Genomic DNA, 14,859 nt, shown 5'->3' with positions numbered 1-14,859 from the left:
CAGTCAAAACCCATACGGGGCTGTGAAGCCTAGACCCTGAGCTCTGACCGGCTGTCAGTCAAAACCCATACGGAGCTGTGAAGCCCAGACCCTGAGCTCTGACCGGCTGTCAGTCAAAACCCATACGGAGCTGTGAAGCCCAGACCCTGAGCTCTGACCGGCTGTCAGTCAAAACCCATACGGAGCTGTGAAGCCCAGACCCTGAGCTCTAACCGGCTGTCAGTCAAAACCCATACGGAGCTGTGAAGCCCAGACCCTGAGCTCTAACCGGCTGTCAGTCAAAACCCATACAGAGCTGTGAAGCCCAGACCCTGAGCTCTGACCGGCTGTCAGTCAAAACCCATACGGAGCTGTGAAGCCCAGACCCTGAGCTCTGACCGGCTGTCAGTCAAAACCCATACGGAGCTGTGAAGCCCAGACCCTGAGCTCTAACCGGCTGTCAGTCAAAACCCATACGGAGCTGTGAAGCCCAGACCCTGAGCTCTGACTGGCTGTCAGTCAAAACCCATACGGAGCTGTGAAGCCCAGACCCTGAGCTCTGACTGGCTGTCAGTCAAAACCCATACGGAGCTGTGAAGCCCAGACCCTGAGCTCTAACCGGCTGTCAGTCAAAACCCGTACGGAGCTGTGAAGCCCAGACCCTGAGCTCTGACCGGCTGTCAGTCAAAACCCATACGGAGCTGTGAAGCCCAGACCCTGAGCTCTGACCGGCTGTCAGTCAAAACCCGTACGAAGCTGTGAAGCCTAGACCCTGAGCTCTGACCGGCTGTCAGTCAAAACCCATACGGAGCTGTGAAGCCCAGACCCTGAGCTCTGACTGGCTCTCAGTCAAAACCCATACAGAGCTGTGAAGCCCAGACCCTGAGCTCTGACCGGCTGTCAGTCAAAACCCATACGGAGCTGTGAAGCCCAGACCCTGAGCTCTGACTGGCTGTTAGTCAAAACCCATACGGAACTGTGAAGCCCAGACCCTGAGCTCTGGCCGGCTGTCAGTCAAAACCCATACGGAGCTGTGAAGCCCAGACCCTGAGCTCTGGCCGGCTGTCAGTCGAAAACCCGTACGGAGCTGTGAAGCCCAGACCCTGAGATCTGACTGGCCTCTGACCGGCTGTCAGTCAAAACCCATACGGAGCTGTGAAGCCCGTACGGAGCTGTGAAGCCCAGACCCTGAGATCTAACTGGCCTCTGACCGGCTGTCAGTCAAAACCCATACGGAGCTGTGAAGCCCAGACCCTGAGCTCTGACATCATGTACATCATTTTACTGTTCACCCTAAACAAATGTAGGCGTTTACGCAACATGCACCCATGCGCACACATACACTACAGGACCAAAAGTATGTGGACACCTGCTTGTCGAACATCTCATTCCAAAATCATAGCCGTTAATATGGAGTGGGGTCCCCTTTGCTGCTGTAACAGCCTCCCCTCTTCTGGGAATGCTTTCCACTAGATGTTGGAACTTTGCTGCGGGGCCTTGCTTCCATTTACTCACAAGCATTAGTGAGGTCGGGCGATTAGGCCTGGCTCGCAGTCGGCGTTCCAATTCATCCAAAGATGTTCGATGGGGTTGAGGTCAGGGCTCTGCAGGCTGGTCAAGTTCTTCCACACCGATCTTGACAAACCAATTCTGTATGGACCTCGCTTTATGCGTGGGCCTTCCCCAAACTGTTGCCACAAAGTTGGAACCACAGAAACAGCCCCAGAACATTATTCATCCTCCACCAAACTTTACAATTGGCACTATGCATTGGGGCAGGTAGAATTCTCCTGGCATCCGCCAAACCCATATTAGTCCGTCGGACTGCCAAATGGTGAAGCGTGCTTAATTTGCGCATGGCTTGACATTGCGCATGGTGATCTTAGCCTTGTGTGCGGGTGCTCGACCATGGAAACCCATTTCATGAAGCTCCCAACAACAAGTTCTTGTGCTGACGCTTCTTCCAGAGGCAGTTTGGAACTCGGTAGTAAGTGTTTACACTCTTCAGCGCTCGGCAGTCCCGTTCTGTGAGCTTGTGTGGCCTACCACTTTGCGGCTGAGCCGTTGTTGCTCCTAGACATTTCCACTTCACAATAACAGCCCTTCCAGTTGTCCGGGGCAGCTCTATCATGGCAGAAATTTGACGAACTGACTGAAAGTCACTGAGCTCTTCAGTAAGGCCATTCAATTGCCAATGTTTGTCTATGGAGAATGCATGGCTGTGTACTCAATTTTATGCACCTGTCAGCAACGGGTGTGACTGAAAAAGCCGCATCTACTAATTTGAAGGGTTATCCACCTACTTTTTATATATGGTGTACATGGTTTTGTTTCCGTCTTGAGAGCCTGCCTTACACACACACACAGAACACACACACACACACACACACAGAACACACACACACAACACACACACACACAGAACACACACACACAACACACACACACACACACACACACAGAACACACACACACAGAACACACACACACACACACACACACAGAACACACACACACACAACACACACACACAGTGCTAGAACATTCGTCAGGGGGCGTTGGCTGGCTGCTCACACTAAGCTCAGACTGTCTGTGTGAGAACCTTTAGTCTTAGCAGGCCATAAGTTGGGTCCTCGTCACAGGACCCAGATAGTTCTAACCGACTCAGACAGTAGGTACTGGGGGACCGGAAGGTGGCCTGACTCTGGGACTTCACACTGCAGTAGTGAAACACTGAAACAGGGAGGACATGCATTAAATTCTACTCTCCTTTTGCATGGGACTTATTTTATTGACCCTCCTCACAACCGTATCACTTCCAGTTCTCCCAGCCTGAAAAAGCCTCAATTTGGATACTATTTCCAGCGGAGGGGCCAAGCGTATGAAATATGGACGCATAAAAATGCTGTGCGGCAGCTGCAGGGAGTTAACCGGTAGACTGAGAGGGAGAGAGGTTTGATATCCGTTCCCCTCTCCTCCCCTCTATACGGGGGTGGTGGTGGGGCGAGGACATGTCCAAGGGAACCGTTTCCATCCATGAACTGTAGAGATGTTTCCCCCTCTGTATATTGCTAGTTCAGCATGCACAATAAGCTGACTAGGAGAGCTCCTCTCATGTATGGGTACATGGGATTTATCCAGGGGACTTAATTGGGAAATATATGGGTGTGTTTAGGGTTTGTACTTTACGGGAGACTGTGTGTCTTCTTTAATGTTTCTACACTGATCCCTTCCTACTAAAACAGTTGCAAACAGAGTCGAGACTTCTGTCGATCTCAGTGCCACTGTAGACACAGGTGTATATAAATGGAAGGGCTTGTGAACCTAGCCCTCTAATGTTACAGAACCAAGCATGTGGTTAAGGGAGCCAGTTACTTTAGGGTGAATGCTAAACTAAAATCGAGGGACTGAAAAGACCGTGTTAAACATTAGACATTACCAAAGGCAGTTCTACTTGCTTTGTAAATGAAACCGCCCCCCAGAGGTTTTGAAGAACCCCCCAAAACCCCTGGTGAGAGAACAGTAATAACAGATGTAAAGCTGGACCCCTCCCATCTGCCTTCAGTTATTTACTGATACAAATCAGTACCAGTACTCCTGACCATGTTATTGGTGATTCTGTCTGGACCTGCTTGGTTGTTTCTCTCTCTTACACAGACAGACAGACAGACAGACAGACAGACAGACAGACAGACAGACAGACAGACAGACAGACAGACAGACAGACAGACTACGCCAGCCAGCCAGCCAGCCAGCCCGAGTGTTTCACTACGTCAGTCAGCCAGCACGAGTGTTTCACTACGTCAGTCAGCCAGCCCGAGTGTTTCAATACGTCAGTCAGCCAGCCCGAGTGTTTCACTACGTCAGTCAGCCAGCCCGAGTGTTTCACTACGTCAGTCAGCCAGCCCGAGTGTTTCACTACGTCAGTCAGCCAGCCCGAGTGTTTCACTACGCCAGTCAGCCAGCCCGAGTGTTTCACTACGTCAGTCAGCCAGCCCGAGTGTTTCACTACGTCAGTCAGCCAGCCCGAGTGTTTCACTATGTCAGTCAGCCAGCCCGAGTGTTTCACTATGTCAGTCAGCCAGCCCGAGTGTTTCACTACGTCAGTCAGCCAGCCCGAGTGTTTCACTACGTCAGTCAGCCAGCCCGAGTGTTTCACTACGTCAGTCAGCCAGCCCGAGTGTTTCACAACGTCAGTCAGCCAGCCCGAGTGTTTCACTACGTCAGTCAGCCAGCCCGAGTGTTTCACTACGTCAGTCAGCCAGCCCGAGTGTTTCACTACGTCAGTCAGCCAGCCCGAGTGTTTCACTACGTCAGTCAGCCAGCCCGAGTGTTTCACTACGTCAGTCAGCCAGCCCGAGTGTTTCACTACGTCAGTCAGCCAGCCCGAGTGTTTCACTACGTCAGTCAGCCAGCCCGAGTGTTTCACTACGTCAGTCAGCCAGCCCGAGTGTTTCACTACGTCAGTCAGCCAGCCCGAGTGTTTCACTACGTCAGTCAGCCAGCCCGAGTGTTTCACTACGTCAGTCACCCAGCCCGAGTGTTTCACTACGTCAGTCACCCAGCCCGAGTGTTTCACTACGTCAGTCACCCAGCCCGAGTGTTTCACTACGTCAGTCAGCCAGCCCGAGTGTTTCACTACGTCAGTCAGTCAGCCCGAGTGTTTCACTACGTCAGTCAGTCAGCCCGAGTGTTTCACTACGTCAGTCAGTCCGTCCGAGTGTTTCACTACGTCAGTCAGTCCGTCCGAGTGTTTCACTACGTCAGTCAGTCCGTCCGAGTGTTTCACTACGTCAGTCAGTCCGTCCGAGTGTTTCACTACGTCAGTCAGTCCGTCCGAGTGTTTCACTACGTCTGGCTGGCTGGCGGTCGGTCGTGTAAGAGAGAGAAACAACCAAGCAGGTCCAGACAAAATCACCAATAACATGGTCAGGAGTACTGGTACTGATTTGTATCAGTAAATAACTGAACATGCATTGTGGTGAAGCTGTTAAATGTCATACATACAGCACAGTAGGTGTTTCTTTATGTGGGTATTATTGTTCCAGGAAAGTGATAGGGATGGTAATTGTTGAGATAGTAATAGCAGACGCCTAATGTTGGGGAGGAACTCATGCAGTATAATGAATCAAATAAAACTAATGTGCTTGAATGAGTGTGAGCATTCCTACACAGATCGACGCACACACAAACTTGGCTGTGAGTTGCAGGGTGTGCATGTGTTTGTCTGTGTGTGTGCGTGTTAGCTGTACAGTGGTCCCTACGGATGAGATCACATCTGGAGGAACGCTCCTCACCACCAGGCCTCTCTATGAATCAGACACCCCAGTCCAGCACAAAACAGACCTGCTCTCCTTTGTGTCACTGAGACGCAGAGTACTGTACTAACAAGGCCAGCCGATATCATTAATAGTTGTGATATTGCATTGACTCCCGACAGGTATTACCTTGTAATGAACAGAATGTAGACAAGAAGTCACACTATCTGTTGTACTGTGAGACAGTGTGGGATACGTAGTTCTCACCTGTTTGGAATGGGTTGCTATAGCTAGGCTATGTCTTTATCTCTGTGGCATACAAAACTGCTGAGAATAAAGTAAACTACAATGTAGTCACTATTGACAACAGTGTTGGTGTTTATACTATCAACTTGTACAATATGTTGTACATGCTGTGCTATGGTGATGTGGAGACGAATGTTAAGTTCTCCATCATCAAAGGGCCAGACTTGGAGGCAGGAGATGTTCACTTAAATTCCCCTCCACCCCCCGTAGTGAGCATTACAATATTTCTGTTATAGCATTTGGTTTAGTAGTTCCTGTGGGATTTTCAGTTTCAATGACATCAAAGCCTGAATCTTATCTGACATTGTGTGTTTTGGCTCTGATCACGGGTCCTTAACAGGAATTGGATATGAAAAGAGCTATGCCTTGAAGTTGAAATGAGGCCTGTCTGAGGATAAGACAGCGAAAAATGTTTGGTTTAGTAAATTGGTTTAGTACATTCCTGGCCTACCTGGAATATCCAGGGCTGAGTCTGACACGGCAGAGAGGAAGAGAGACCCGCTTTAAAACAAACATGTTGGGGGAGAAGTGGGCATATCTGCTGCTGAACCCGCCAAGTATGAGCCTAATGGTTTAGGCAGAGGGCTCAGGTAGCTTTTATGTGGTGAAATCATTGACAAGGAAGTCCACCGGTGCTTGGAGAAATAGTAAAACTTGATGAGTTAAAACGTCCAGAGTGGGGCATCCCGAGTGGCGCAGTGGTCTAAAGCTGTGCCAATAGAGGTTCTGGGTTTGAGTCCAGGCTCTGTCGCAACCGGGAGACCCATGGGGCGGCGCACAATTGGCCCGGCGTCGTCCGGGGTAGGGGAGGGTTTGGTCGGCAGGGATGGGTTTGGCCGGCAGGGATGTCCCTGTCCCATCGCTCACTAGCGACTCCTGTGGCGGGCCGGGCACAGTGCATGCTGACACGGTCGCCAGCTGTACGGTGTTTCCTCCGACACATTGGTGCGGCTGGCTTCCGGGTTAAGTAGGCATTGTGTCAAGAAGCAGTGCGGCTTGGTTTGGTTGTGTTTCGGAGGACGAACGGCTCTCGACCTTTGCCTCTCCCAAGTCCATATGGGAGTTGCAGCGATGAGACAAGACTTTAACTACCAATTGGATACAACAAAATTGGGGAGGAAAAGGGGTAAAAAAAAGAAATAATTAAATGTCCAGAGTGATGTACTGTGTCCCTTTGCCTGTTAATCACATGTCCTCCAAAGTCCACCCTGAAAGAGAGCAGGATGCCTACAGTACAGTATGCCTGGCTAATGGCTACACTACCCACACCAACACTGCAACCTACCCAGTGGTGTAAAGTACATTATATATACAGAAGTATGTGGACACCCCTTCAAATTAGTGGATTCGGCTATTTCAGCCATACTCGTTGCTGACAGGTGTATAAAATTGAGCACACAGCCATGCAATCTCCAAAGACAAACATTGGCAGTAGAATGGCCTTACTGAAGAGCTCAGTGACTTTCAACGTGGCACCGTCATAAGATGCCACCTTTCCAACAAGTCAGTTTGTCAAATTTCTGCCATGCTAGAGCTGCCCCGGTCAACTGTAAGTGCTGTTATTGTGAAGTGGAAACATCAAGGAGCAACAACTGTTGAACTGCGAAGTGGTAGGCCACACAAGCTCACAGAACGGGACCGCCGAGTACTGAAACGCGTAGCTCATAAAAATCGTCTGTCCTCGGTTGCAACACTCACTACCAAACTGCCTCTGGAAGTAACGAGAACTGTTCATTGGGAGCTTCATGAAATGGGTTTCCATGGCCGAGCACCCGCACACAAGCCTAAGATCACCATGCGCAATTCCACATCTAGTGGAAAGTCTTCCCAGAAGAGTGGAGGCTATTATAGCATGAATGCCTATAAATTTGGAATGAGATGTTCGACGAGCATGTATCCACATACTTTTTGTCATGTAGTGTACTTAAGTAAAAGTACTTTAAAGTACTACTTAAGTCGTTGTTTGGGGTATCTGTACTTTACTTGACTATTTATATTTTTGACTACTTTTACTTTAACTAAAATGTACTTTTTACTCCAATACATTTCTTCTGAAACCCAAAAGTACATTTCGAATGCTCAGGCAGGATAGCAATAGTCCAATTCACGTACCTACCAATAGAACATGTTGTCATCCCTAGTGCCTGATCTGGCAGATGCACTAAACACAAATGTGTTTGTAAATTATGTCTGAGTGTTGGAGTGTGCCCTTGTCTGTTTAACTTAACATAAGGAATTTATAGCATTTACTTTAACTTTTACTCAAGTATGACAACTGAGTACCTTTTCCACCACTGTACAGTACATAAGGACGTATAAAACTAGATACTTTTAGACTTTTACTCAAGTAGTATTTTACTCGGTGACTTTCACTTTACTTCAGTCATTTTCTATTAAGGTATCTTTACTTTTACTCATGTATGAGGACTTTCTCCACCACTGAACCTACCATACTGTACAATACCACTAGACTGGATTTTTTTCCATTTAAACTTGGTTCAAACATAATATTAATAATAATTGAATTGTTTATAGGGACAGTGGGCTATTGTGTGAACAAGACTAAAGAGTGCTTCCTTCAACGGGAGAGTTGTTCTCCTGTAAGTCTGCCAATATTCCCTCCATCCCTCACCGTCCTCCCGCTCTATGGATACCAGGTTTTTCAACAGTCTTTAGGGAGTGTACTGCTGCTCTGCCATCTTCTGAACAGAGCAATACTTCCAATACACTATGGGGATTGGGGACAGCCTAATTGGCCCAAATAAAAAGGAATGTCAGATGTGCTGCATAAAAAAATATTATGACAGCGCATTGCAGGAAATTTGTCTGGGCTAGCCTCGATCACCTTTCCTCCCCACCCCTCATCCTCTCTACTACACTCTTGATTAAGGTGCTTAATTTGACAGATGTTTAAAGGAACCAATTTGGAGGGGAACCAATTTGTAACAAACAAACGTGCTCCAAACAACATTTTTTATTTTATCCAGGCCAGGGAAATTGTGAAATCTAAACATTCCCAGAGAAGAAGAAGTGGCCATATGTTTTACACAGTCTGGTTGTATATCATATTACTGTGTTTCTGGGACGAGACCGAAACACATGTAGGCATCTGTGTTGGCCAGCTATCTCCTGGGTCCAAACCTAGGTTCTCCTAAAGCGGACATGGATTTCTGTGTGGTAGGGGCGCTGGGAAAGAGCCAGAGAGAAACTAGAAGGCCTGATATTAATTCAAATCAGAGATGGCATCAGTCTTAGCTCTTGCCCCGAGGACGTCATTCAGCGAATAACGGACTGAATGCAGTCATTAGCTTGTTATAAATTACGGAAAGAACGTTTGAAACTCCTGCTTAATAAATAGTCCAACCTGTCCTCTGTTTGGTAGGTGCCCAGCCTGGGCCACGGTTTCGTTTCGCTCGCTGGAATGATAATTCAGTTCTCATGGAAGGTATAAATATTAATATATACACTACCGGTCAAAGGTTTCAGAACACCTACTCATGCAATGGTTTTTCCTAATTTTTACAATTTTTTACATTGTAGAATAATAGTGAAGATGAAATAACACATATGGAATCATGTAGTTACCAAAAAAGTGTTAAACAAATCTAAAATATATTTTATATTTGAAATTCTTCAAAATAGCCACCCTTTGCCTTGATGACAGCTTTTCACACTCTTGGCATTCTCTCAACCAGCTTCAACTGGAATGCTTTTCCAACAGTCTTGAAGGAGTTCCCACATATGCTGAGCACTTGTTGGCTGCTTTTCTCATCCCGAACCACCAACTGACGACCGCAGTCAGCTTGCAGGCACGCCACAAGGAGTCGGTAGAGCACAATGAGACAAGAAAATCCCGTCCGGCCAAACCTTCCCCTAACTTGGACGATGCTGGGCCAATTATGCGCCGCCCCATGGGTCTCCCGGTCTTAGACCGCTGCGCCACTCGGTAGGCCTGGGAGGTCTGTTATTATTCCCGTCTTCCAAATCATCTCAACACACACCAGAATGATTTTGTTTAAGAGTTCACAGATACAAATCACTAATGGCAAACCATTTGTCTTTGTCTTGGAGAAAACTGATCAAGAGTTTTGAACAGCATGTTGTTTCTATTTGACTCGGTTTATGGGATATATCGTCGTTAATGGCCAATGTGAAGGCAATTGCATTAGATGTTTTCTGATAGACGGTGAGTAAGTACAGCACAGGACATTCCCAGTTTTGGCTCAAAAGAAGAGCACTCATGCCAGATTACTGGCATCTATTCCTTATCTATTTGCTTTACCTTGCATGAATGTTTGACCTCATCTTATGTGTTCCTGTAAGTGCCTTATTAAATGCTGTCCATGAGCTGTAATTATCATCAGGTATGACATTGGCCATCCACTGTGTGCATGTGTGTGTACTCTATGGGTCCTCCTTTATAGAGACGGTCTGTGGACTGGGTGAAAACCGCTGTCTTGTCTCGTGTCTATGACTCCCTCATCAGGAGTGAGCCGTGCACGTGTGGGTTTTTAAACCCTGTGTGTGAACCCTGCATCAATGACCTGTGCTCTTCCCCTGGCAAAGGCCTTTATGTCCTCTGTGTGTGTCCTGCTGTCACATGCTAGACTAGACTCTATCTAACAGACAACCAGGCATCTGATACAGGGACACCACCCCATTAAGCCATTTAACTAGCCAGGATCACTTACCCAGGCTCCTCTGTTCTCTAACCAGCCACAGGTGGACCTCTGACAGCACAGGGGCCCAATTTCACCTTTGACCCCGTGAGATATGCCACCAATGACTCCTCATACCTGAATGGCTAAACAGGGTGGTGACGTTGGCCCAGCTATGGCCCCCTTTTTTAAGTTAATTTACAGTTGGGGATAGCATGGGACGAATGGGGGTTGCAGTCTACAGATGAGATCTGCTCTGCCACGTGCGTTATCTGTTATTCCGCAAAAATGTATTGAATACTTTCTAGGAGGCATGTTGTGAGCTTCCACTCTGCAGGGCCCTGCTGTCACATGAGCTGAGCAAATGTTTTTTATGTAATAATGGGGAGTGATTTGCAGTGGGCCAGCTGTCTGGGCTCTGGATCAGGAGGGGGAGAGATGAGATCAATGCAGAACCATGTCCGATCAGAGAGGCCTGGGGGCTGGGCAGGGGAGGGGGCCTCCCTCCCTCTCTCCATGGCCACTCGTTGAATGTGAAAGACTTATGAGCATATCCATAAACTCTTTCTTTCTCTCCCTACCTCCCTCTCTCTCCTCTCCCACAGTGACCGGCACCATGTCTCCAGCTCCATCCCGGTCCCGACAGGAGCCAAATCTCAGCTCAGTGTCTCGGCTGCGTCCGAAGTGGGCTTCCCCACCCACACCAGCTCTCCAGATCCGGGCTCACTGAGGAAAAGGGCCAGTTCCGAGGCAGACAAGCAGAAGTACAAGGCCTCCCCTCCTCCCAGCTACGACACGACCATGGCCATGGACCAGCCCCAGAGTGCACCACCCGACCCCAACCCCTCCCCCAAGCACTTGTCCTCCTCCCTGGACTCTAGCATTGACCTGGCCAAGACTCTTGAGGTTCAGGGACCAGCTCTGGGGGAGGGAGAAGGAGAAGTAGAAATAGAGGTAAAGGGGGTTGTGGAGGAGCAACAGCCCTCCAGCACTACTACAGGAGGCTCAGATTCCCCCACTCCGGCTGGAAGCACCACCAGTGAGCAAGTGGAGGCGGTGGCACCCACCAGCGAGCGGCATGCAGACCATACCATGAACGGCTCAGTAGTGCCAGGCAAGGGGGTGGGGGGGCCCGCAACAGGGCTAATGTTGACCATGGCATTAAACCCAGAGATGTGCTGTTCAGTGGAGCAGGCAGAGGAGATTATGGGGACAGAGGCCACAGGCCTGGGTTTAGGGATGGGCCTTGTGGATGGGGCCAGGCTGGAGGACTACCCTTGCATCCCCGTGGAGCACGCCGTGGCCGTGGAGTGTGACGAGCAGGTTCTGGGCGAGCTGGATGCCGCCGGCTTCGAGGAGTTCTCCCGCCGCATCTATGCACTAAACGAGAACATGTCCAGCTTCCGCAGGCCACGCAAGAACTCTGAGAAGTGAGGACAGGTGGGACCTTAGGGGTGAGGACAGGAGTCACATGGCACATGAGTCAGGAACATGAACATAGTGCAGGGGGGGGGGGGGGGGGGGGGTCCTGTGTGTGTGTTGGTGTGTTTGTCCCTCTCCACAAACAGCAATAGAAAAACAAACATAGGCGCTACATTATCTGGAATGATGACCAATTTGCACTTCTTCTCAAAAAATATTTCTATAATCCTTTAAATGAAATAAAGCGAATGTTTGTGGTTGAAACGCTTTCCGGGCCTTCTTCTTTCAGGGTGCATGGCAGTGTTGTGAGATAGAGAGTGTGTGCGTGGTAACTACTCACATAAAATGCATGCTTCCTTGAAGTAAGCAGTGATCTAACATGAGTGGGTTCATGAAAGCTATAGTGGAGTCCCTACTTGTACCTGTCCAGTCCTGCTAAATCAGTAATGACTTAAAGGGAATGAGGAAGGAAAGGTTCATTAGAACAGAGCCAAAGCCTTCAGCATGGCTGACAGGGGAAATGAGTTACAGCAAAGACCTATCCCACCTCTGACCTCTGTCACCTATTAGGAAACCGACCAGTCGGCCAAGGCAGCTTAGACCGTTGGCCCAATCAGATACTCCATAACTGTTACACCTTGCACCTCCAGGTCCATCAACCCCACCAGCCATTGTACAGGGCTGCCCTGTCTCTGTCTCCAGGGGCCATCACTGTTCTGTTCTGGTTGAGTACGAGAAAAGAAAAGAGAGGAGCGAAGCAGGCAGGCTTTCAGCTCATGGCACATGGCAGGGATACAGTGCAATTTTTCTGTCTTTCTCCTCCATACCTGCTTTCTCCTTATTTTACTATTTTAATAAGCACCATTGATATAAGTATTCATATGAAGTCCAATAATCCAGATATTATTCAATAGACCAAAACATGAATGATGTGTACTGTATGCTGTTGAAATGTTGCACTCAGGCCCTACATATTAATGACACACAATGACCTTTTTACATTTTAGTCCACTTATCTATTTTGTCCGCTTTCTTTTCCCTGTTGAACTACTTTTTGTTTTCTTGCATTGGTGTCCATTGACAACTACCGGTATGTGTGTTATTTATGTCTCTCAGTGCGTTTGTTTGTTTGTTTGTTTTAAAGGAAATCATGGTTTCTTTTTTCCTCTCATGGGCAGTCATTGATATTGTCAAGTGTTAATGGTCATCAGCCCTGGGTTAAAATCTTTCAAATACGTACATATAATCTGGATCTAACTGTGTCTCCTGTGTATTGCTCTGGAAAGGACCACAGAGTTCCCTGTAGACAGAAGATGATATGGACAACTGATGTGCATACTGCCCACCGTATACAACATAGATGGACTCGCAACAAGCCCCCTAAAAACATCCCAATTGTTTTTTTTGTTTTTTTGGGGGGGGGGGGGGGGGTGTATTATGATCAAGTACTGTGGTGGATGACTGTTGAAATGCATTGTATTTAAAATGAGAGATTAAACCATTGTAGGTCATTTCCATTAAATGCTATACGGCATGTGACCTTGTACATATACTTTTGTATGGAGAGTTTTTTGTTATTAAAGACTTACAGTCCAATAGCATGGATGTATGTAGCCCCGTTTACACTGTGGTCTACCTGTGTTTGTTTCGGAGGTGTGCGTGCGTATGCCTTTTATTTAACCTTTATTTATCCAGGTTAGGCTCGTAATCTCTCGTGGACAGATGCACGTAACATAACTGGTATTGTAGCATCTGTCAACAGACTGAGATAGGACAAGTTACAAGTAACTTTGTTCTGGTGCGCTGATTTCTTTTCACTGATCCGTTGGACAAATCACAATTTCTCAGGCGTTCGCATCTTTTGAATTTCGGAAGGGGAAGGAACATTTGGCCCATAGACTTGCCTGTAACTTGCAAAGAGATGGGGGTGGAGCTACCGCTCTGCCCCAGAACTTAATCGAGCATCTGATGCAATTCTCAAGATTTTAGTTCTGGGTTTCTGATATTAGGCTGTGTTTAGACAGGCAGCCAAATCTGATCTTTTTTCCCACTAATTGGTCTTTTGACCGATCATATCAAATCTTTTCACGTCAGATATTTTTCAGGGCTGATCTGATTTGTCAAAAGCCCAATTAGTGAGTAAAAAAACAGAATTGGGCTGCCTGTCTAAACGCAGCTGTTGAAATCAAATCTATTTTGTATGAGAGACCAATGCATGTGTGCATGCACATGTGTGTGTGAGTGCATTATTGAGTCAGGGATGGTGTGTTTGTGAGTGTATGTATGTTTGAGTGTAAATTAATGAGTTAGGTGTAGTTCTGTCAGCAGGATAATGATGCAGTCAGTCAGGCAATCCAGTCCAGCCCTGTCCTCTGGCTCCCCCTCAGTCCCCCTTCTGGATCACACACGCACACCTCATTAGCTAGAATTCAAGCTGCAAACACTCTCACTTGTTCTAAATGAAAGACTATTCAATCTGCTTTTCAGTTTGTTTTATTTAAATGGCCAGATATCCAAGCCTCTTTATCTTTCATGGAGAGAAATAGGACACCTTTATTAACTGTCTTTCAATGGTTGTCTGCAGCCAGATGTCTTCAGAATGGTATATAAAGAAGTCAATGAAGTTGCATTTTGTAAAAGCTTGTAAGGCATGTAGATTATATGTGTCTTTATTAGGTAATTGTATCATCATAGCTAATGTACAGATAGTGGTTGGTTGGTTGCAGTTTAGCCAGCAGATCAGACACCTGACGCTTGCTTACAGCTGCACTACAGGGTCGGACAGGCACTTTGTTTAAATTAAGACACCACGGGGACGGTGCTAATTATGGCTCGGAAAACATACCTCAAACCAGAGATGAGAAATGGTGTTGACCCTGAATTGTCCCATTATTCCAACTGTTAAACCGGGAACATACTCAAATACACTGACGCATACAGTTTTCTGAAGAAAAACTAGCAGTCATTTAATCTTCTCGGTGTAACAGCTGGGATAATTGGACAATTCAGAGTACAACGCCATTTCTTATCTCTGGATTGAGGTACGTTTTCCAAGCCATATCTTGCGCCGCCTCCACGGTGTCTTAATTTAAGCAAACGACCTGTCCGACCTTGTAGTGCATAAGGTGGATCTGCTGACTAGTTGCAGCTGTAAGGTGAAGAAATTACCAATGAGCACCTTAAATTACAACCATTCCAGCCAAACATCCCACGGCATAAAGGAAATCAGTGTATGT

At 47.5% G+C, this 14,859-nt stretch overlaps 1 protein-coding gene across 1 annotated transcript in view; it reads left to right on the top strand.

Annotated features, from left to right (window-relative positions):
• The window catches only part of uvrag (UV radiation resistance associated gene), a 154,618-nt gene extending 141,374 nt beyond the window's left edge, over nucleotides 1-13,244 (top strand). The window contains exon 15 of the mRNA XM_055942105.1: nucleotides 10,807-13,244. Coding sequence (XP_055798080.1) covers nucleotides 10,807-11,635 — 829 coding nt within the window. The 3' untranslated portion in view covers nucleotides 11,636-13,244. The remainder of the gene's footprint in view (nucleotides 1-10,806) is intronic.
• Nucleotides 13,245-14,859: the final 1,615 nt, after the last annotated feature.

This window comes from Salvelinus fontinalis, chromosome 13, assembly GCF_029448725.1.
Source record: "Salvelinus fontinalis isolate EN_2023a chromosome 13, ASM2944872v1, whole genome shotgun sequence".
Classification (NCBI taxonomy): domain Eukaryota; kingdom Metazoa; phylum Chordata; class Actinopteri; order Salmoniformes; family Salmonidae; genus Salvelinus; species Salvelinus fontinalis.
Note: the sequence above shows the minus strand (reverse complement) of the source record. Positions and strands in the feature narration are given on the sequence as shown.